This window comes from Melospiza melodia, chromosome 3 (genome assembly GCF_035770615.1).
Source record: "Melospiza melodia melodia isolate bMelMel2 chromosome 3, bMelMel2.pri, whole genome shotgun sequence".
Lineage (NCBI taxonomy): Eukaryota > Metazoa > Chordata > Aves > Passeriformes > Passerellidae > Melospiza > Melospiza melodia.
The window spans coordinates 54,588,470-54,613,116 of record NC_086196.1 but is presented as its reverse complement, the minus strand read 5'-3'; the positions used below and the strand labels follow the sequence as shown (position 1 = coordinate 54,613,116).

At 40.8% G+C, this 24,647-nt stretch overlaps 1 protein-coding gene across 1 annotated transcript in view; it reads right to left on the bottom strand.

Moving 5' to 3' along the window:
• The window catches only part of AGPAT4 (1-acylglycerol-3-phosphate O-acyltransferase 4), a 68,778-nt gene that overhangs the window by 9,026 nt on the left and 35,105 nt on the right, over positions 1 to 24,647 (bottom strand). Inside the window, exons 4-8 of the mRNA XM_063151780.1 lie at positions 22,106 to 22,275; positions 13,974 to 14,135; positions 11,623 to 11,776; positions 5,277 to 5,379; positions 3,890 to 3,965 (exon numbers count right to left, since the gene is read on the bottom strand). Of these exons, the coding sequence (XP_063007850.1) occupies positions 3,890 to 3,965; positions 5,277 to 5,379; positions 11,623 to 11,776; positions 13,974 to 14,135; positions 22,106 to 22,275 (665 nt within the window). The remainder of the gene's footprint in view (positions 1 to 3,889; positions 3,966 to 5,276; positions 5,380 to 11,622; positions 11,777 to 13,973; positions 14,136 to 22,105; positions 22,276 to 24,647) is intronic.

Genomic DNA, 24,647 nt, shown 5'->3' with positions numbered 1-24,647 from the left:
GGTTTTCTTCACAGTGCAGTGAAGACTGCTTTAGAACACAGAGCTACTCATCTGCAGAAAACTGAACTTACTATATACAGTCAGGTTTCCAAATGCTGGTATTACCCTGGAATGTGAAGAATTCCTGACTATTGCTGGCATTGCCATTAGAGGGCCTGCTACTACAGAGAGCAGGAGAGGCTCCCTTGAAACAAGCACAGCAGGGCTTTCTTTGTTGGCTCTGCATGGCATGAGGGGCAGCAAAACCACTGACCACACCTCACTGGGAGGCTTGAGACAGATGGAAAACAAATACAAAAGGCAAAACAATGGCAAGGCCAACAGCTCCACCACACTTCCCACTGTTGTGGGGAACAGCTCTTCAGTTACTATTCCTTACCTTTAAATACATTTATTCACTTGCAAAAGGCATCTATGGGTTCATCTGTCCTGAAAGCTTTTGTGAGGGTGCCTATGATACCCAGCAACAAGACAGACTTTAAACAGATGATACACCTCACCATTTCCCCAAATCACCGTACCCACATTAGCTTCCTTTCATTCCTCTGCATTCCTTCTTTTTGGTTTGTAATGAATTCCATCCATGCAGGTATTACATTCCAACATGGAAACATGCTCCCTCTACTGCCCCCAGCACATTTAAGCTACTTCAGACAGTGAGGTAATGCAGTGAGGGCAAGTCAGGGAACATCCATCTCCTTGTGAGAGGCTGACTGGATTCCTCCTGTCCGTTCCCACAGGAGGTCTGACAGCACAGGTACGCTGCTGCCCCTTCGTGAGGAAGCCCACAAACAATGAGGATCCAAAGGAAGCCAACAAAGAATGAGGATCCAAAAATATATTCTTTGTTCCCAAACACTGGAGTTCTGTACACTTCTCCTCTTCAGTCAGGATTTGCTGATTCCTTAGGACATTCCTGTATATATTTTCAGGCCCTGTTTTCCAAGCAAGAAGAATTAGAAGCTTGCTTTCTTTTTAATGAAAATTAGGATTTTCAAACAGAACTTCTATTTCAGGCGCTGAGGCTATAATGAGGTAAAAAAAGAACACAAACATGAAAGGACTAGCAGAGTTGTGATTACTACATGCTACCTCTTCAGACCTGGCAAAAAGATCCTCAACCCAGTCCTTGTTAAAGTCAAAGGGAGCCTTTCTAGCAATGGCAGTTAAAAAAAAGTAAAAGAGATAAAGAGAGAAGGCAATGTGCAACCCAAATTGAACTTCTGTCATAATTTGGAACTTACTGATACAGTGCTGGCCATATGTGGAAGGAGAACAGTGTTTGCTTTAGAGCAGCAGCACAATGCCACTGTTTATCTGGCAGGACTCTGTTCAACTGTGTCTGTAGCAGTGACTAAGCCAAAAAATGAAGTGACAAGTAGCAAGAACATAAACACAACAGGCTCCACAGAGAAGTATCTCAGATTGAGGTACACGTAGGTGAGAGCAGACAAGGAGGAATAAGCTTTTCTCAAAGACTCTCATTCCTTTACTAATGTCAGTACAGGGAAATAAATATATTTTAAAAAAATTTCATGTCCCTCCATGTCCAGTAACTGCTGGTTTCATTACTCATTCCAATAGCTCTGCAATCCTTATCACTTTGAGTGCATAGGCCTTGACCTCAGTACCTGTGGCACTCTCCAGCCACTGAATCATGCCACTACAGCATAATTCAGCACATTGTATGTGAGTCTTGAGAAACTTCTGCAAAATTATTAAAATTATTGAGAATCAGCAACAGCACAGGGAACCATGTGTGTTAAAATCTCTGCTTTCCAGTAGCATGCACAGCTTGTCTGACTTTGAAACAGCAAGTGAAATGCTGCAAGCAAAACAGACAAAGCAGGGGATGAGTGTGTGTCTTGCAATGAATTACTGCCCTTTGAATAACAAATTTTTACATTATATCACAAATATTTTCTGACTCTGAAGATGACCTGAAACAGAATTAATTTTTGGAAACAGCACCTGGGAGGCACTGCTGTTTGTTATCTGACCTAAGAGCCCATTATCTTTTTAAGATGCAGGGCAGAATGGTGAAAAAAAAAATGTATTTTTACCCTGCAGGTAGGCTTTCATCATCTCAGAACTCTGGAAGAAGTTGTCCCTGCTCTATATTCTGGCAGTGTGATTTTATAAAGACAAGGGCTTCAGTAAACCAGGAATGACTGCAGTGAAGTAAGTTTCACTAAAGTAAAAGAGCTGGAGAAAGAGAAACATGCTGCCCTCAGAGAAAAATGAAAATCATCACAAAAAATCCCAAACCAAAACACAAACAAACAGCTCCCCTCAGCCTGCATCAATCAAAAACATTCACATAACCAAAAAAGGTTTTAGTGGAATGGAAAACTGAACACAGCACAATTCACTCTTGGATGCAAAACTTCACTCCTGCACTTAAATAGGAAACCAGAGACTTAACCAACCAGCAAATGAAGTTGTCATGAAGAATACTATGATATATTGTACAATATAACATTATGAAGCACAGATGTACCCTCTGTTAGCACTAGAAGCAACTGAGTGTTTGCCAAAGAGGGAATAACAGAAAAATCCCGGAGTGAATTATTGCAACTATACAATAAAAGATTGAGGAAAACAATCACCACATTCACACTTATGCTCTTGTCTTGCAAACGTCTGAATAGTTCTCAGGGACATGAAACAGGGCTACAAAGGCATGGCAGCAGAAAGTGGACTTTGCAATGCTGAGCAGAAGGACCATTTACACACACATGTGGGTAACAGCCTGCTTTTCTGCAAAGGTGCTGGGGGCTGTGCCTCAATCAGGTGTTAGGGGCACAAACTTTGAGAAAGGGCATCAGAGGCAAGAGGAGCAGACCTACAAGTGAGGTCTCAAGACATATTTACTTTCCACATTCCTGTAAGCAAGCTGCTTAGAGGAGCTATAAAGTACAGCAGAAACAGGGATGGTTTGAAACAGAACTGCCAGGGCACTGTCAATGTGGTGTCTGGGAAAAGCACGACAAATGGCACAGCAGAATTTTGCTGTCCCAGTGAGAGGAAACCAGAGCATAGCTATATTCTATAATTTCTAAATCCAAAGCACTGCTGCACTCCAGTCTGAACACATAACTTTGATCAAGGTATTCAATAAAGTGAGCTGCCAGGCCCTCATGCCGTGCATACCTACGACTCCTGCTGACTGAAATGGCAGTGCTGTGTGCATCCAAAAAGCACATTCCCCAACAACTATCTCCAACATTCATAAAACCAGCCCAGAAGAAACAGATTCTGAAAGATGAAAGATTCATATGGAAGCATTTGCAAAGGAAAAAAAAGAATAAAAACCCCAAACCACTGGGCATCTACAAATACAATCATTATTATTCTCTCCCCATCCTATGAAATCAGGAATCTTAAATGCATGCCTTCTTAACCCACAATTTATCAGCCTGTTCTTTTAATGCTGGATGCCTGCATTGGTAAAAAAGGCAGGGTAAAACAAGGGACAAAAATTTTAATACACTAAAGAATAGATCTTATTTAGCCCACAATCTGCTTCTTGATATTTAGAAGGTGTCTTCTAGGGAAAGAAGGTCTTTCTACCAATCAGAAGGCAGTAAGACAATTTCGAGTTTTGTATCCTTATGCAATTTTCTAAAGAAGAGGCTTAAAACTGCTCTAGAAAGTCTTGTTTAAGCTTTCTTCCTGTTGCTCTATGTACAAAACAAAAGCAATCATGACTGGAAGCACAGGATCAAGTTTGTAGTGCAACAGAGCACTTAGCACTTACCCTGAAAGCCAAAAAAGCCAGCTCACTCCCAGCCTCCAAACTAGGACACTACACATGCACACTGGAAAGGTCTATTAGCACTAAAAGTAACTAGTGGCTTGTAAGTGCTGTCTTGATAAAAAATCCAACCTTTTCTTGATACAGTTTGTGGAGCCAGGTAGAACATTCCTGCTCATCTTCTGGGACATCCTCTAGTGGAATCCGCCTGCCAACGGTAAACAAGAGAAATTGAAGAATATTAAATACTTTGACTTTCATGGACAGCACTCACAGTATACAGACAGATTATCTGACAGTAGATACCACATTTTCCACCTTTTTTAACTTGTGCAGCACTTCAAGAAGCAAACATGGGGGAGATTTTGAAGGAATCTGTGATAGTCCCCAACTACTTGCCAAAACAAATTTAGCCATGAGGTTTACCCTGCCTGTAACAGCTTTTCAGGATGTGTGAGCAGCTATCCTGAGCTGAGAAAAGCAATTTCCATGCTATGCCAGACTGCCTTGCAGCAGGCTGGAATGGTACAAAGGGAGACACAGCAAGAGGAACCCCTCTGCTCTGCTGGAGCTGACACCCACAGGCAGGGTTCTGTGAACACCATCCAGCCAGGCCATGTACACCAAACACAAGGACACCAGGCTGAGCTACCACATGGGAAGAGGAATCAAGAGAAACTTTCTTTTTACCCTTGGACAAAAATAGTTCTGAGAAAAATACTTTTTCAAACAGGTAGAAAAGGAGAAGTAGAAAGAAAAGGTCACCCCTTTCCACTTCATAGTGCTATCCAGGATAATGGAACTGGACCAGCTTGTTGGTCCATGATAGCTCTTTAAGGGGTTATGATGAACTTCTGATCACTTGCAGCATCACTTTTAGGTTCATGCTCCAACCCTACATCATCCCATGCCCTGAGTGCCTGTAGCACAGGTGCTGCTGGTAGAACCTCACGTGGGAATTGGCTCTTTCCCATTAAGATCATGGGAAGCCATTAGGGTATTTTTAATTTATAGAAACCTTAATGAAAGGAATCTAGGTAATGCTTTTTCTACTAAACAATCCCCTTCTTGGTAGGGAGGGCACAGCTGTCAAATATATCAACAATGACACCACCAGACAGCAAAGTGTGAGCCTGACCTCCACCAGAGGAACTGGAACTGTCTCTGGAACTCCTGTGCCAGAGAGGTGTAAAGCAACTCCACCTGAACACTTAGGTTGTGTTTGGTATTCTGGCCAAGTGAGTGAAAAGAGACCCCAGTGCTGCTGCTGAGCCAACCCACAAATGAGTAAAAAATAATAAACAAAAAGTTCTCTAGACATTTATGGACTCCTCACATAATCACAGAACTTTACCAGAAACACTACCCAACCCATATGAATTTTTATCTGAAGTTCTGTGAAGCCAGGTTGGTAGAGATCTGCTTTCTGTTATCCACTTGAAAACATTCCCTTATTTGACCAAGTGTGATTTCAAGTACACACTCCTGCTTAAAAGGAATTAAAATATGGATTACTTGCCTTACATATAAATCTGCATGATATTTCTTTCCATTTAGAACTCCCAGCAATGTTGGATTTTCATTATTTCTAAAATTAAGGGTAGAATCATAGACTGCAGAAACTACAAGAAGAAAAACAGGTTATGTGTTTACTGTAGTAATACAATGGAAATAAATAATTCTCTCTCAGACAAGGAGAATATTTAAGGAAGTCATCAGCAATAGCACCACAGTTTGAGCTGTCACCAAGGTAAAAACGACAATAGAATATTCAACATGCAGGTTTTCTGAAGCCAAATAACAAGTGACTCTTTCAGGAACTGCACCTCCAGAATGGAAAGGTTTGCTCTTATCCACCCTTGCCTCCTTCCTCATCAGGTGCAGTATCAGACAGCTTCTGACAGAATACACCTGGGACTTCCTAGGAGTCAAACGGTTGCAGAACTGTTACCTTTTTCAGCTCACTGGGAATCAACAACTGCCCCCTAAATCTGAGGAAACAACCCAGGCAGATACACATTTTATAAACAATGAGCAATATATACCCTCTGACTGAGAACAGGTAAACTGTGTGTGAGAGACCTCCTGCAGCAGCAGGGCTGAATGCAGCCATGAATGGCCCCAGTTCGTGTCCATTGGTTGTAACTCAGGCACTTGCTCTAGGGCAGAGGCAGAGAGAGAATGACACACCACACCTTGTGTGAGCTGGATGCTGCCATGAGAACTTGCAGATGTGAGAAATAGAACATGGAAGTTCTGCTGAACAAAACTGCAGCCAAACTTCCAAACTTCCAAGAAAACTGCACAGCTCAGGACTGGGTAGGAACAGTAAAACCATTTGCAAAGGCTGATGGCAGATAAACTAAAAGAGCAGTCACAAGCAGCTGCTACAGAAAAAGCATTCACTGTTTAGAACCACATGAATAACTGCAAAAGAGTTTATTTGAACACATCCTTAGATACATTATTTTCCTGATGTCACAAAATTACCAGGTAATGATTCATTTTTCTGACACTGAAATCAGTTGTGCATCATGGTATGAACTCTGAGTGCAATGACAGCAAAACAACTTCCCTATTTTTTGTCACAAATGTGACTAAGAAGCATTTTCATGTGCAGCCTGATGTATTTTAGGCTTTCTGCTCTAAAGTTTTGCAATAATTAATAAAAATGCATGTGGTGAACCTTTATTGTGAAACCTCTTGACGCACCTAAGAAGGACTCATTACACAGGACAGATTTGCTCTTGGTTTTGAAACCTCTCTAGCTATGAGAGATAAATATGGTTTGTTCTCATTCAGCTCCCAGAAACTCACCACATCATTTGTTACTGCAAAACTGAATTCATAGTGAAGCCTGGCTTCAGTGCTGAAAGTAAATCCTGAAAACAAAGGCCAAACCCTTGTCAGTGCAAAATGACTCTGTCCCTCACTAACAACTCCATTCTTTTCCTACTACAGTTGGGTTCTTAGCTCAAACTCAAAACTAAAAAACAAGACAAAATCTACTTCAGGCACACTACTCTCAATGTAAAACACAAGTATGAAATTACTTTTTAAAAAATCAATTATCAGCCTTCATTTTTAAGCTTCTTAGTGTAGAAGGATTTTACTAATCTACTCTAATTTACTAATCCAATGTAATTGAAGGAAAACAAGAGCTCAGTTTGGTTTATACAGTGTAAGCTTCTTAGTTTATTCTTTAATAGCATGAGATTATTCTAACAACAATAGGGATGCAATAAAGCAAAGTATGATATACACAACACTTTTTCTTCCATCTCTTACAAGGCATCTACATTTGAGTTTTTGTATGAATTGGGTTTTTGTTGAGACACATTGGAAGATGGTTCTCCTGTTCTGAAAAAACCTTCTGTGGAGATGGACAGTAACATCTGTATGTGCTGACAGTCTTACACAGAGCTTTCCTTTTCTCCAGGGAAAAAAAAGCTATTCCAGTTTCCAACTGGTCTGTAGTTTAGCATTCAGTCTAATATCTTGTAGTAACACATTGAAATCTTTTGGGGCAAAGCAGTGCCAAGCCCAAGACAATGATACCAATGTGCAGGAGTAAACAGACTTCTGTTATCCAGATGTAACTGAAGATAACTAAAGATTTTAGCTTTCTCATTCTGAGAGTGCAGGAAAAGAATAACAATGGAAGTGTCCAAGAAAAAGGCTGCATGAAATTAAAATCTGCCAGAAAGCATCCACAGTCACAGAAGCACTAGCATGCTGTGTGACATGCTGAAACAGGTTATCATTAAACATGGATTATGTAATTGCATAATCAGAACTGGACATCTCATGACTTTCTAACCCAAAAGCTGAAGAGACCAGAAAATTCACATTGTAAAACAAGAGAAAAAACCCCTCCAAAGTATCCTGAAAACACTACAACTGTCTCACTCTCAGATTAATACAAGCAAAATTTAAGAAGTTTTGCTTCAATTGTGTAATATTTTTTCAAAGGAGTTATATCTCAGAATCTCTTTTTCATTAAAAACAAAACACAAATATTTTAAAGCTCTTTCTGTCAAAAAAACCGATTAGGTTTTTGTTTTTGATTTTGTTTTCTAATCTCTGCTCAGCTTTTTTGCCATCTCATTAACTCTGGGTTTCGTCTATAGCATTCTGACAGAGAGCTAAGTACTTAAGAATTTAAGATTTAATTTCTTAACTTCAAACTAAAAAATAAATCTTTGGATTACATATCTAGAGAGGATTTTTCTTACTTTGACTGTCCTCTTGAATTTCACACATTATTTTGTGGCCATGGTGGATTATGCCAGGATGATTCACTGACAAACAGGCAATGAGTGTGGCTACATGCATTTCATACTAGCACAGAATGATCTGAAGACTGGAAAAGGGAGGGAAAGGTACAGTGGCATTCACTGTACTGCTGCTGTGACACCACCTTGACACACTCCTTAGATTTAACATTTCATTAATTGGGCCAGCTTGAAAAAATCCCATTCATCTTCTCTCAAATTTTGTTACTTGCTCTGGATGATGAATAGAAACCCGCTTGAAAAAAAAACCCAGGACTAATATACAACTCACGGGGGAACAAAAAGTCATTGCAATACGCCCAACCACTGTCATACCCCAAAACTCCATGAGAATATCACCCGGAATTCTCATGGAGTCCCTCTGGGACAGCAGTTCCCAGCATGCACAACTGGAGGAAAAGGTACACAACAAAACTTGGGCTTATCTACAAACCATCATAAAGTACATTTTTAAGTACAAGTCTTTACTAAATAAAAGCAGCTGAAAGGAACTGCCTGATATACAGCCAGACAATAAAAGTAGTAATTAAATATATCTTTGGCAGTATTTGAGACATCTACTTTTACTGTAAGTAATAGATTCATGTCTTAGAAACAGATATGTATTTTCATTTGCTTCCATGAACAGTACAGGTAGCAAACAGCAATTTATTAGGAAAGTGAACAGCTTCTAGAAATTAAGTTCCTGGGGACCGCATCTGTAAAACCATACTGATAGGAATGGACACTGACAAAAGTATCAGAACAAGTTCAGAAAATATTAAAAGCATTTCTTTAAGAATAAAATTATGTACGGAGATCTGAACTTCTGAAAGCAAGTTCTGAAGGAAAAAAAATCCCATTATCACTTATGAAAGAAATTAGTTAGGAGGGAAGGCTCTTTACTTGTTATTTTGCATGAAAGGTATTTTTATCCAAATACATCTGTTTATGCTGACAGATAGCACATCACTGGCATGGAGGCAGATTCCAATAAATAAACTCCTTCTAAAACTAAGTTTTTCACAAGAGGTGGGCTTGCCAGACTGATGTCATTAATGTCTATTTCCAACTACTGCAGAATTACTTCTGCACTCTTTTGTTCCTGAGTGAGTGCAGCAGGCACCATCAAGGCTTGATACAAAGTTTTGAAGAGGACCAACCTGTGATTTCTACTGCCACGGGTGAATTACACCTACAGCCAGAGACACCAGCATCTACCCATCCCACAGCACTACAGCCTCTGACAAGCTGAATCACACCCTTGTCAGAAAGCATGAAAAAAATGGGACAGGAGCTCTGTCACACCACACCCAGCTGTGAACTGGTCCCAAACCTGTGACTTGGCTCCACTGCTGTGTCAGGCTGCAGCTACATCCCTTAGCAAGGCACTCCAGCCAGGCCCACCACCACTGTGGGAGAGCAGAAAGTGCATCAGCCTAAATGGCACAGCCCTAACTGCGCTCAGGCAGCTCAGCACCAGTCTCTCACTTTTAGAGATGCACTTTTAGGGATATGACCTAATTTCTAGACAGCATTACACTTCCAGATCATGGACTGTCTAAAGAGACTGCCACCACATTCTCTATTCAAAAAATCTGTATGGACTTATTATCTGTAAATAATAATGCTACATGGAGTTCTAAAAAATAAGACATTGTTTTCAGATGCTTTTTACATGATCCCCTTGTCTCTATAGGACAGAAACACATACCAACCCAAGCAGTAACTTTTCTATCTCACTCTCACTGCACAAAATAACAAGGCAAATAAAGCAACAAACCTAGAAGAACTTGCAGCACCAGTCTGGGGTCATCCAAATCTAAGAGGTTTACTGGCTGGATTTTCAAGCTCAAGGTTTTGCTGAAACTGTGTATGAGAAGTCATGGCTCTGCTTCTCCTAAAACCCTCACAGGGAAGTACTGCCTTTGTCCTACACTGCTCCTTCTAGCAAGTTACAGCTTCTGGATTGAGGCAGTGACATATGCTCTACTCCCCTAAATAAAACAAGTAATCTAGCAACCTCAGTCTCCTTTTTCTAAAGGAATTTCAAATATTTAGGGTACTGGTAAGTGTTATGGTACTGTGTGGCATGAATGTCCAAAACTTTTTATGTCACTTGGATTTCCTAAAGTTGTTTCCTTTTGGAATGTTTTCCCACAATCACACCATATTTTGCTTACATTACACACAGCAGTGATAAGAACAAAACCACCACCAAAATAACTTGCTCCTGATCCCCAGCTCAGGGCATTAGAGGCCACAGAGCTTTGACTCGACCCTTCTTCTGTGCTTTAAAGTCTACCAGCCCCGGCTGTGCCCTCAGCAGAACAGGCACCCTTATTCCAAAGGCAAGGCTAAGCCTTTGGGGGTTGCTGGATGCTTCACATAACTTACCTCTTCTTCATGGGCTAGAAAGGATCCAAGCTATGCTATCCATCCTGGGGGTGGGACCTTGAGTGTGCCTGGGGAGCTACAACAGTGGTATGATCTACCTGGCTTGCCAGAGGGTATTTGGAAGAAATACAAGAGATAGCAAGCCAGCTGACTGGGAAGCTTTTCTTACAGCAGCTATCCCAGATATGCCAAGTGAAAACACATCTTCAAGGACAAAAGAAGTTTTGATATTAACTTCAGTCAAGCTGAACATTTTCTTCTAAACCAGGAAACACTTTTTTCTTTCTTACATATCAGGCATCTATCACACAAATCTACCAGATCCCAAAGACCCTGTAACACTACAGCTACTTAGCACTGTCTTTCCTGTGCCCAAGAAGTACACAGAAGACGACTGACAGTAGTATTAGGCAAAGAATTTGATAGATAGTATTAGTCAAAGAATATCACTTCAAAGGCAACATGTGCAAAATGATGTCACTTTAAAGCTGGCAAATGCAAGTAACCAGAAATAAATGGGGAGCTCAAAACAGTATTAATAAAGAAAAACTTACTCATGTTCTATAATGTAGAAACTGTTTATGAATTTCACCTACATGTATCTTCAGTCAAGGCCCACTCCCCTTCCTCAGCTCCATTAAGAAACTCTAAAGAGCAAATCTATACAGAAATTTAAAGTAGAATATTTTTGCATTTTAAAATTGCATTATTTGACATAGCCTTTTACCACAAGAAATTATTTTAAGACACACTGCCTCAGACTCTCTACTGATGCATTTGCTTCACTTAGAACAGAATTGCTTAGCAAATAATAAGAAATACTACTCTTTGGCAATAGGTACAATATATGCAACAAAATAAGTACCAATTGGTACAAAATATGCAACTGAGATTCCTCAACACAGAGTCACAGTTAACAAAACATAACAATAATAGATTAAAACCCAAAAAACCAAACAAAAAACTCCCACCAAAAAATCAATCAAAAAACCCACAACCAAAACCAACCCCACAAACTGATTCAGGATTCTTTTATTAAAACAGAGGCTAGTGAAAAAACGAAATGCTTTTGAGAGCATCCCAGGATTTTTCTGCTAGGACACACACTACAGGGAAAAGAAAAGCATGGCAAACTGTCAGCTGTTAGAGGAAATAACCATTTAGCATTGTCCCCTGTGACGTGACTTTCCTTACCTACATTTCTCAAACACTGCACGGTGACAGCAAATCCCTTTGTTCGTGGCAGGAGGTGGTACTTGAGCTTGGGCAGACCTTTGGCTTCAGCCACCTTCATGCTGATCTGGTGCTTCTGCTCTGTGAACCTTGTGCCCTCACAATGAATCAGGAACTAAAACCAAAACAGAACTACAGTCAGACAGAAGCTCATGTTTTCTTCTGACTGAGCAGAGTTCTCTCAAATTCCCACCAGCACAACCCAAATTAACACTGCTAGCTGGGACACATGTAGCCACACACATTTATGTAATTTATCTGACTGAGGTAACAAATCCCAACCAACCAAAAAAAAACAAACCCAAAACCGCAAATCCAAACACTCATCCAACCTGCCATCCAGTTTGAACCTCAGCCTTTTGGCTTTAAGATCTGCTCTGCTATTTGCCATCAGAATGACTTGGTTTCTCTGAGTCACTCCATCTCTAATAAGCTGTTAGAAAACACTCAAAACATCCTCCTGTTGCAAATCTCTCTCTGATGGTAAAGCATTCAAATATCAGGGCATCTAAAACTTGCTAAGTGTCTAAACCAAACACATTTCTAGGAAATGCTTCAGTGCCCAGCTTGTTTGCCCCTCATTCTAAACTGCTTACTTTCCCTGCGGCACAGGATCCAAGGGAATGGCCTGAAGTTGTGTCAGGGAAGGTTTAGGTCGGATATTAAGATAGAAAACTTCAGGCAGCAACTCTGATGTCAATGAGACAGCTGCCTTAGATGTAAGGCAGCACATGCAGGACAACTGAAAGGCTCATGCTCTTATGAACTATAGAGAAGAAGTGCTCAGACATGAATAATTACAATCTTGCCACTGGCAGGCAGGGGAGAGCACACAGATCTTTGGAGATTTACCACTTGCTCATCTGCTTTCTGCCAAGCATGAATGCAAACTAACACATCAGAGAGCACTGCCAAATGACACAAAGTAAGTCCTCATAACCCACAGCAAAAATGTAGCCAAAAAAGACAGAAATATTGAAGAAACTAGCCAAGCAGCCAGATTCAGTTCTAGCTCATCCAAGAGAGCTTTTACCAGTGTGTTGCATGCATAATGTTATTCAGATTGATGAGACACAGAGGAACTGATGGGAAATTCTCTCTTGTTCACTTAGCATGCTTTGCCTTCTCTACTTTCTAAGGTGCTATTCTTGTGCCTTTTGACATTATGTCATATACAAAAGCAAATTAAAACTCCACACTGCAATAACCCCAGGTGTACATTAACAGTAATCTCCATTACATAGGTATAGCTCCTTTTTAGCAATCCCTCTACAAGAGAATCTACAGGATGGTGGTGGCTTGTGCTCACTGATTAGAGTGGAGCTGCCTACATGTACAGAAGTCACAGAGCACAGGCAAATGTCTGGAGAGAAACTGAAACTGAAGTCCCAGAATCACCCCTTTGCCAGACAGCCTCCTGCCTGGAAGTCACGTAAACACTGAAGCACAGAGATTAGTTTTGATTGCTTAGCACTCATTTAAACCAATGACAATTAACAAAAGGAATTTGTTTCAGAGTATGAGAAATACAGCATATACAACTTCATGAGGAAACAGCATAGCTTCTGTAGGCCCAAGGGATGCTGCTTAAGATTCCATTTCTTTAACTGAATTCACTCTTGCCATCACTAGCTCAGAAGAACTACAATTTTTATGATTTCTGAGAAGAGGGAAAAATTCCAAGCCTTTTCATTCTTAGATAAAGCAATGCCAGGCATGGTGAATACTAAAAAATTATGGTAATCCAAAAAGTAAGACTTTCTTGTTATTGAAAAGTTACACCAATTCTTTCCCTTGAGCAGAGACAATGGCTACATTAGACCACTTCTCTGACCAGGTGGCTTCTACTTCTACTGGGACATGTCTGGCCAAACACCTTCACAGAAATGGCAGAATCACTGGGAAGGAGAAAACTCTAGTATATTAACTCTGCAATGTAAGGTGAAAGGAGAGCTAAGGTAACAAATATAGCTGATGTGCTTCAATACCACATTGTCACATGCATCTGTTATACAGCTATGAGCCCCTGCATCTACCCCTATCCAGTGCCTGTAATGAGAGAACCACAAAATTTACTGAGTGCGTCACAGTGCAGGTATTTTTGCAGTAGTATCTGTAGGGCTCCATACTACAGAGAAGGAAACAGCACAGAACATGGGAAACTCCAGAGAGAACTCAGTTGAGAGTATTCTCCTGATACTCCCAAGGAGGCTAATGAATCCAAAGTCTCAGGAACAATCTGGTAAGCATCACATATTGCCTGTGCCTCTCACTCCTGCTACCTCACACTCCATTTGTTAAACACCACTCACCCAAAAGTTTTCAGGGTAGTCCCGGAGATTGAGCAACTTCTGCACCACAGTTTTCCGGTCTTCCTCCCACTTGCGCTTGCAGAAAACTATCTCTAGGAAATACCACATCCAGCCAATGATAGGCATGTAGGAGAGCTCCTTCTTTGCAAGCACTTTGGAACTCTGCAGGACAGAATCAAAGCAACACAAACAGGGTTAAACCACTTAAGAGTGCAGTGCGGGTATGGGACTTAGTTAGACGCAAAGATATCCATTTATATTGACCAGACCCAGTTTTAACACCAGTGTAAAAGGAAAACAAAGAAAAATAAGGTTCTCTCATAGGACAGAACAGTCAAATCTAATCTCAGGTATCTGCACGGAAGACCTCTAGAATTAAATATATATGAGCGTGTGCTGCTCTCTCCTACCCAAACACTGAAACCCAAAAGCGAAGCCAAATTCCTTCAAACATGGAGAAATCCATGTAAATAACCTGAGCTGTATGAATCAAAATTCTTAATTCAATCAGATCCTGGCACTGGCAGCTCAAGTTCCTTTAGGAGACCTTGAAACTATACATCTCTACATGGAGGGAAAAAAAAAAGAGGAAAATAAAAAGCAGAGTCACAGAGCCACTGCAGCACAACATACTGATGCTATGCACACATGATTTACCAATAGAAGAAACCATAAACACTAGAAACAACAGCAGCAATAAGAATACTTAATTTGTGCTCAGTTTTGTTTATGAAAGGGCATACTTAGAGTAGCGAATTTCTCATCAAAGCATGCTTCTGGAGTAGGAAAAAACAAAAAAGCACTCTTTCTGTCTCATAGGTGTGACAGACACTGAAGTGACCGGTCCAGACACTTGACAGGAAGTCTGTGATTTATCAAGCATTCAACATGTTCTGTAAGTTAATCCTACTCCAGAATTTAACTCTGTGATCATTTCAGACTAACATCCCCTAGGGCAGGAGAACTGATTCCATGTGCTCCTTTCCTGTCTTCCAAGCCAGCCCACCCTGGTGAGCTGTCTTACATTTCACTTGGTTATTTAATCAATAAAATGGCACATGCATGTATGTGTTGTGTTCATAAAGAAATTGTTGCTTCAGCCCTTCCTAAAAAACCAGTGACATTTCCTTAGAAGAAAGATGGGAGTAATTACAGTCCAGTTTCTGACCATGATATTATTATAAGATAACCCATCCAAAAGCTCTGCAGACAGATTCCAGGGCATGGAATTTGACTAGAAATTACTTATTGGTAAAAGTTACCATCAACAGAAACTATTTCCTTTTACTTTTTTAGTCACTCTAGTTCATTTGGCTGCTACAAGAAGAGACCTGACCTAATTCTTTATCTCAGCTCATTTTTTTCATCTGCTCTCCTTCCTTGAGAAGGAAAATTCCTTAAATAATTAAGCTATCTAAAAGCTTAAGACTGGAAGGCAAGTGCACATCACACAGCTTCACCAGCAACTGTTACACAGAAGCAGAACAGAGGATGACAGAGAGTTCCATTTCTAAGAATAGGGGAACCATCTCTATCAAATGATTTAATGCTTTGCAATAATAGTGCTCCCTCTTGAGAATTTGAGAATTTCATAATTTCAGTGATGGGCTCAGATCACTGCTCCCCTGAGAAGCAGCTGCAGCAATTTCAGTTTCAAGCCATGTTGTACATTAGTGCCCATTACACGAGAGCAGCAACACTGAACTCAGCCTCCTCTTCCAGCTCCACAAACTGGGCACAGAGAAACAGGCTCTCCTTTTACCACTTTCCTGCACAAGAAGGCCAACAGCAGCCCTGTCCCCACCACCTCCACCCCACAAAAGAGAAGAAATTTCAACATATTCTTAAAGTTTATTTACAGTAAGTGTTGAGTGTCATAAGAACTACCACAAACTAACCTAAGTTTACTCTGTGTAGAGGCACAAAGCCTCCAGAACACAGTGTCAGGAGAGACAATGTAATAGCTGTCCTGCAGACTTTAAAGTGCAGAAGTTATAGTCCAAAAAGCTAGCTAAAATGACTATTTCACCATATCTATTTTTTAATACTTTACATATTTTAAAAAGAACATGAGTTTCACAAGAGGCAGGAAAGAAGTTGCACCTAGCCCAGTGATACCAAGAAATGTTACTGTGAGATAAAGTGAGATACAGAACACAGCTAGTGTGTTCTCTAGCACAGGTATAACCACAAAAGCACAACAGATGTCTGAACTCTTCCCTGGGGCACGTTCTGATTCTTTTACTGTGCTGATGCATTTTTAAAATTTAAAAGCCCTCTTTTAGACACGTGTGAGTATGACTCCTTAGATGCACATAAAAATAAACTCAATCACCTCACACTATTTTATGCACCCATCTGTTCTAGCAGTAGAAGGAAGGCTAACAACAGAACTAATTAGACAAAGGAAACTCCTCAGAGCACTATGCTGGCAAGGCTGTTCCTGAGAGGGAGGAATACATCAGCCTCCCCTTGGAAGCTGCCCTGTATCCTGGGGAATGAGATGCTGGAGATCAGTGCCACAGAAAGGGACCTGGGGGTCCTGGTTGATGACAAGTTAAACCTGGGTCAGCAGTGCCCTGGCAGCCAGGAGGGCCAGCCCTGTCCTGGGGGCATCAGGCACAGCATCACCAGCCGGGCAAGGGAGGGGATTGTGCTGCTCTGCTCTGCACTGGGGCAGCCTCACCTCCAGTGCTGGGGGCAGTTTCGGGGGACACAACATAAAAAAAACATTGAACTGTTAGAGAGTGTCCAGAGGAGAACCATGAGGATGGTGAAGGGCCTTGAGGAGCAACTGAGGTCACTGGGTCTGTTCAGCCTGGGGGAGACTGAGGGCAGACCTCACTGCAGTTACAGCTTCCTTGCGAGGGGAACAGGAGGGGCAGGCACTGATCTCTGCTCTGGGATGACAGTGACAGGACCCAAGGGAATGGCCTGAAGCTGTGTCAGGGAAGGTTTAGGTTGGAAAAGGATATTAAGAAAGGGTTTAGCACTGGAACAGCTCCCCAGGGAAGTGGTCACAGCACCATCTGACAGAGTTTGAGAAGCATTTGGACAATGCTCTCAGGCACCTGGTGTGATTCCTGGGGATGGTGCTGTGCAGGGCCAGGAGCTGGACTTGATGATCCTTGTGGGTCCCTTCCAACTCTGTGTGTTCTGTGATTCTGTGATCCCTCTTACAATAACTAGAGCTGTTTTGTTTCAGTCATCTACCCATGCACAGTTCCTGTGAAAGTACCTGGGGGAAAAAGTGCAACTATAATTGACTTCAGCCACTTTTCCTTTACTAAAGTGCTTTGGTAAACATGTGACAGTTGCTTTTAATATTCAAATTCAGCTTGTTCAACAGAAAAATAATCATTAAAAAGTGCTGACTTATTCCATGTAATCTGCCTTCTTGAAGGAAGTCAAACATTTTCAGTGCTCAGAATGGTGTAATTTCAACAGATGTTTAATGAAATTACCACTGGACAGGAACAACTTATCTACAATACTAACATTTTAATCCAGGTTTATTTATTTTGGCCAAGTTTGTTCAAATGAAATGTCCATGAAGCTCTCCTTCATGAATGACTGCACCAACATCACCTTAAAAAAAGTATTTTTACAAACTTGTTTTAGTGCATTTGCTCAACTGTGCTGTCAAAGAAAGAAAATCATGATTCTACATGTCCAGCCTCAGTTATTCAACACCTCTGGTTTAAAGAGCACAACAAACAGCATGAAATCAATGTGAAAGCTGGAAGTGTCCAACAAAACTTGTTCCTGAGTTTTAAAATAAGTTCATTGTAGTGCAAACTATTAGCAACAGCAATCTGCCTTGTAAGTTACTTGCTCTGCAGGCTCCCTTCAGCACTGACATACTTTCAGTGATTCCAACTGCTCTACTTTTGAAATATATCACTCCTTCATATTATACTCTCTGTGACATCATGATGGCTAGGTATGTCTCTTTAGTCACTCAAAGCCATCATTCCAGAAATTTAGTTATGCTCCTAATTCCTCATGCTTCGTATTGAATAAAATTTCTCCATGTTGGAAAGGTAACACAGACTTACCAAGTAAGCCTGATTTTGTCCCTTTACACTTCAAATCTAGTTTAAAAATGTGTGAATATATTAAAATGCACAAACAATCTATTGTGCCCACACACCTATTAGTCTCATACAATAATAGAAAAAAGTATCTTCTCACACCTACATTTAAGGCCACACTCAGCTTTTTGAACAGCAAGCTTCAACATAAGCAACTCTCAAATAAAATTAAGTTGCCTGACATATGGAACTGGTAGTTAAGATTAAAACCAGCAGGTTTTGCTTTAAAGCACAGGCAATTTTTGCCAATATTAATGTCTTCATCTCAGACAAATGGCTGTTAAAATTACTAACAAAGCTATTTTATTGCTGCTTTGTCAGACCAAGCAACAAAGCAGTGAATCCAGGCAGGGAGCATAATAAAGTACTTTTGGTAAGAATCCTGAATAACAGCTCTCTCCTCAGAAATAGCCCAAGTCCTGATTTTGAGTTCTGGTGTCCAGTTGGGTCTTTTTTCAAGAGAATGGTTAGCAACACACCTTGAGGAAAGTAAAGGCTACTAATGCATTTGAATGGGGACACAGTGCTTAGGCTGTCCCAATAAGGTAAATCCTAAGACTGGAATGTCACAGACAGGAAAAGGGAAGGACACAGCAGAGAACCTCATTCATACACATGCCAAGATCTGAGTCCTTAGTAGAACACTCAGATTCACAAACCTAAAAACAGGCAAGAGACTATGCAACTCCATCTCCCAGAAACATCAAAAAAACCCCAACCCCTAAATCACACTGATAAACCAAAGCCACACTGATAGAGCTTTATAAACTTGCAGGGATTTTGGCAATTTGGGTATAAGGAGAAAGCCAGTTCAGGAGAAGAGAGACAAGAGAAGGAGCAGAGAAATGCACAATGTTTCAACTAAGATCAGGAAAGGCAGTTTTCAAAAGGGAATGACTTTTTTTTTGGGGAACCAAAGGGGCAAGACAAGTTTAAGGATGTTCAAATAAACAAAAACAATGTCTGGATTTCAGCTGCAACAGAGCTAATTTTCTTCCCAGTAGCTGTGCTTTGTGTTGAGGAGCAGAATAATGTTGATAACACAAGGATGTTTTAGTTGTTGCTAAGCAGTGTTTACACTACATCAAGGACTCTGGCTTCTCACCACCCTGCCAGCAAACAGGTTGGTGGACACAAAGAGCTGGGAGGAGACACAGCAGGACAGCTGACTCAAATAGCCAAAGGGATATTCCATACCATTTGATGTTATGCTCAGTATATAAACCAGGGGGAAAGATGGCTGGGGACCACTGCTAAGGAACTGGACTGTGGTGAACAACTCCATTGTGGATCATTTGTTTTATACACTCTGATTATTTTATCACCATCATTGATTATCATTGTTTCTGTCCCTTCCTTTTCTGTCCTATTAAACTCTACCTCAAGCCCAAATTCCTTCCCCTCCCTTCCCCAGTTCTCTCCCCCATCCCATGGGGGGCAGGGAGTAAGCAAGTGGCTATGTGGTGTTTAGCTGCCTGGATGGTTACACCACAACAACCAAGCAAAAAATTACTACATTTAAGGGCTTCATTAAAGAAATATTCTAGCTGTAAAATACTGAGAGTTTGAACATGCATGTGACACTCTTAAGAGTGTTACTGCTGTCTGCCAGAGCTGCAGGGCAGAGCTGGATGTCACAACAAAGCCATTCTGCCTGCTGAAGCCAAGCACTGTCATTTCCAACTCCTTTGGCTCAAATCTCTCTTCACCTTCTCCCTCTTCCTCCTCCCCAGTCATTTCTCCCCTCTTCACTGGATTAGTTAAGGCAGAAAAAAGACTGAAAGAGTTTTAAAACATGGCCAAACAGGGCAGACAAGCATCATAACAGACACAGGAGACTGCAGTGCAAGATTTCCTTTTCAGCAGCAGCGGACATGAGATAAGCTGAGCAAGGTGTTGGCTGGTACCCAAAGTTTGCATAGAAACCTCACAGAGCATACAATTAAACATCATTAAATATAAACACCCAATGGCTCACAAAGTCCCTGAGCTAAAAAACACCAGAGGCTATGACACCTCAGAAAGGCCCCTGTGTACCTGCCTCTTTCCTGGAACTCTTTTCCTAAATGCCAGCCATAAAGGTTTTTATGTTCCTAACTGTGGGCCACACCATGCCCTGAAACTCTGCACAGGGGAAGCTCATGTACGGCAACACAAGTCACCCACCTACACTCCTCATCACTGCACAATCACCTACCCTTGCACTGGCCCAAGACAAGTACCAGTACAGCAATATAGGCAATCCAATCAGGAAAATCACTGTTTGGTATTTTCCATTCTTTATGGTTTTTTTTTAACATGGCTTAAGAAGAACTTGGGCTGGTTGCCCCAAAAGGGAAATGCACTGCTTTGTTAAGTAAAGACATCTATGCAAATGAGAGCACATGGAAACTATTTCTTCTGGGAACAGTTTCTGGGAAGTAAAACCACAGTACATTTCTCAAGACTGAAATAGTTTTGTGTTGGTTGTTTGGGTCTTTTGTTTACTTGCTTTTGTTTTGCTGTTAAAGAAAAAAAAAGCAAAATCACAACCAGCATATATCAGTTTCTAAAATAATCCTAAGATTAGCATAAATGCAAACTGAATAATATATGCAAGCAGCCAAAAAAAAAGGAAAAATATCTTTTCAGTTAGTGCAGCACAGTAATTTCAACAGTTGTTTCTACTTTGTGGTTTCCTTATGTGTAGGTAACAACATAAAATACTAAAACAGAAACCTTATTAACTTGGAAAACTATTAAAAATTGCAGCTAGTAAGATTCCATCCAACTACACAGCAACAATGTAAAACAAGGTGTTTTTCACCTTGTAGGCCCCATTTACTTTGTGCAGAAACAATCCCTCAATTTTCTGCATTGGTGTTTTCTGACCCTCTAAAACACAGCTTTATTTAGAGAACTGAGGGCATTTGGCTTACCAAATTAGACAGACTGTACTTCAGCACCACTGTTTTTTTGCACATAGGAACAGGTTTCCCTACATTTCCTACTGTTCCATGCCGTCCTGCAGCTCTGTACTCAAGTCCTAGATAACATGGCAGAAGTTACTCAGAAGCCAACAGCCATTTTGGTTACACAAAGAGCCTGTAATGCTTAGGTTCACTTTCCTCCCCTTTTAAGACCCCGTTTTTGTTAAACAGACTGCCATTATTCTAATTTGAAAGTGACAGGAGTGGTGCCTAAATGTCCAGAAAATGCAAGAAGTCCAAAGGGAAGGCCACAAAAATCAGAGGTTCACACAATCCAAGGTCAGGACTTTTGCCAGAGGCCAGTATCAAAGCTACAAGGATGCTGAAGAACACTGCCAAAATGAGCCACTGGTTTTCTTCCTTAATGAGGGAGGAACTCTTATCTAAATCCTTTATAGACAGATAATATCATCACCATCACAGAATGAAGTCAGGCTGATTTAGATGGGGGCTTGAATTATCCCCATGATCTGACAGGGGAAACAAAAAAGCAACCCAGAAAACAAAGGCACATGAACCCCTAGCTTAACGCAGCAGTGTATTCAACCATGTATAACTCATGCCTCCCCCATCTCTTACTGCTTTTAATTACTGCTTTCACTTAAGATGTAGCCAGCCTCTCTCATCTTAAGTGATGGTTGCTCTTTCATTCTGAGAGAGACAGGCTACATCATTCAAACTCTAGCTGTGGATTTGTAAGGCTACACTGGAAAAAGCAAACAAATTCTGTAATTAAACCGGGAAAGAATCACGGGCTAGCTCATCTTTGTGCAGTACAAGGAACTGCAATAGTTACTTAGTAAACACACAGAGAGAAATAACTGTAACGATCTCCACAAGTTAAGAAAATATTTCCTTCATCAGCTTTAACTGCAATGCTTTTAAAATAGCTGTGCTTTCCTGAGCCATCCTGTCTCCACACACTTGCACTGCACTGCTTTAGGTTCACCTCTAATTTTGGACTGCAGCCTAGTGAAATTTGAGCACACATCTGTTAATTCAAAAACACAATTATTTTGCTGTTTTTTCCACATCCAAGGAGATTTATCTTATATACTAAGAAACTCACCCCCAAGACCCCAAATCTCTCACAAAAGTTCCAACCACAGAGAAAGTCAATTTCAAAGTTGTGATTAAGGATTACGATGGCATTCTCCTTCCCGTACTTGTGGTAACTCTCTGGGTCAGTGTAAAGGGTGCAATCGGTGCCTGACCACCATTCCAGCAACATCACCATCTCTGAAACAAAGAATGAGAAATATGTGAATGCACACAGTATCTGCAAAACCACAAGTCAGTAATGTGTTGAAAACATCAGTCACCTCAATGGCATGTGGCAAAGAAAGTGCTGCAATGAAGAACATGTAAGAGGGCTGTTTAAAACACAGCTATCTTTACAAGCTGGAAAGTGGTTTCTCAGCAGTATCCTAGTGATTATCATATGCCTTTCATTTCCTATTTGCTTGTTCCATTATCAAGCACAGGCTTGTACTGTACACTTTGTGTTTGTTTTGCTTGGAACTTTAAGTCTGACCACAAGACTTGTGAATCAAACCTTTATGTAGCGAAATCACTCTGGTCTGGGGCACAGGAAATTGAGGTGAGTCAGTAAAGCCAAGAAACTCGGAGAGCTCTATCTCCACAGAGATGGAAAATGAAAACCTGAAAAAAATGGCTGTCCTAAAGCAACCCATGTCTTGAGCTGGGAGTACTGTGGGGCTAAATGAAAGCTGTCTGTCTGAGACTGAAAAGGAGTTAAGGGCACGTCTGCCTCCTGACAAAGCTGTCAGGAAAGTTCTGAACCAAAGCAAAGGTCTAATGCAAGGGGCTATTCCTTGTTAAGCGAAACATATCTCTCTCTGGTGCCACATGAATGTCTCTGCTGGAAGGATGACATATCCATGATGCTCTCCCGGCTTAAGACAAGCCTGAAGGCACCAAAAACGCTCATTTACCTCATGAAAGATCAAAATCAGGCCAGTCTTTGAAACACATTTGAATTCCTTTTCCACTTTGGTACCCTGCTGGTCCCATCTACTGATAGGAAACATAAACCAGCTAGGAACAGGTCTACATTTCCAGCCATCATGAGTAAAATTATCTGCCTGAAGCTCTTGGATGATATTGTGCTGTACATTGGAGAACAGGCATTAATGATCTGAATGAGTTCTATCTAACAGTGCTACAGGCAGGCTAACAGACAATCTCTATTTAGGTAACATTACCTCAATATACCTTAATAAAAGCGTGATTCTGAAACAGATAAATGGTTGACTTATCAGTCCACTTGCTTACTTCTTGGAGTTTTACCGCCACAACTGGGCTGATGAATACATATTCAACCACATTGTGAGGGCTCCTACCTTTCAAGCAGTTCCCACCTTCAAAGCAATTCCTCCAGTGACACTGCCAAAGAATTAAGGCAAAGGAAGGAGAAAATCCATAGGAACTTGAAATCTCCACTCCCTGCTTTGAAGGCAGACTCCTTGCAGGGCACTACAACTAGCTTCAGAAGAAGCTATTGGCAGAGAGAAATCATAACTTCAAATGCTTAATATGGATACCCTGTGTGCCTAGGAATTTTGACCTTTTTTACCTCTCTGAAATAAAAAAAAGCACTCATCCTCCCTGCTTCAAAGAACACCCCTACCTCCTTCAAGAGTGGATAGTTTCCTTGCCCTTCACTGCACAAATCTGAGATGCTCCAATGCCAGCACTTCCAGAATAAGTAACTGGGAAAAAAATCTCCAAGGCAGAGCTGAACTGTAAGCCATTAAATGAAAAACAGCATTTAAGGCAAGAAGGGAAGCACACAGAGTTTACTGAGACTTACACCTCAAAGTTTTGCAAGAATGAGCCATTAAAACAGTTAACACTGTTATTCTGTAGAAGGTGTTAGAAATTCCTTTAGCTAACTATTCTTGATAAGGACCACATCACCTGCTGTGGCTCCTTCTAACCTTATCCATTCTGTAATTATGGGATAAACATGGAAACATTTGCTTACAAGATTAACTATAACTTACCTATTTTAAAGTTTCATTAAAAGCATAATTCTGCATTGACTCAATAGGAACAGTAATCTGTAAATTCTCAAGTAAGTGCACAACCTTATATAAAGAGCTACAGAACTGTTTCCCTCCATGACATTCTTCATTTCCTTTAATCTCTTCATTTTCTTTAATCTGTGTATCAGGGCAACATCAAGAAAAAGAACTCAGAAAATTCTTATGGGAATATATAGTAAAAGCATAGCAAACTCTCCCACACAAATAAAAGCATAACAAATGGGCAAGCTGTTGACCATTATTTCAAAGAGCAAACAGGGTGAATGGCTGCATGATGAATGACTGCACTGCATACAACACTGGGGAAAGCATTCTAAAAAATGCAAAAATAAGGTTAAAGACCGACAGGTAACACAGTCCAGAGTCTGTGCCTTACAATAACTTACTACCTTTCCAGATTTTCAGACTACACCTATTAGGGGCACTTCCTAAGAACTTTTCATAGAATGAAGTCTACAGGAAACTAAGAAAAGCAAATCTATATCTTCCCTAAACTACTTATAAGCCCTCTGTGCATCACAGGGAGGGTTAAACCTCTGAATT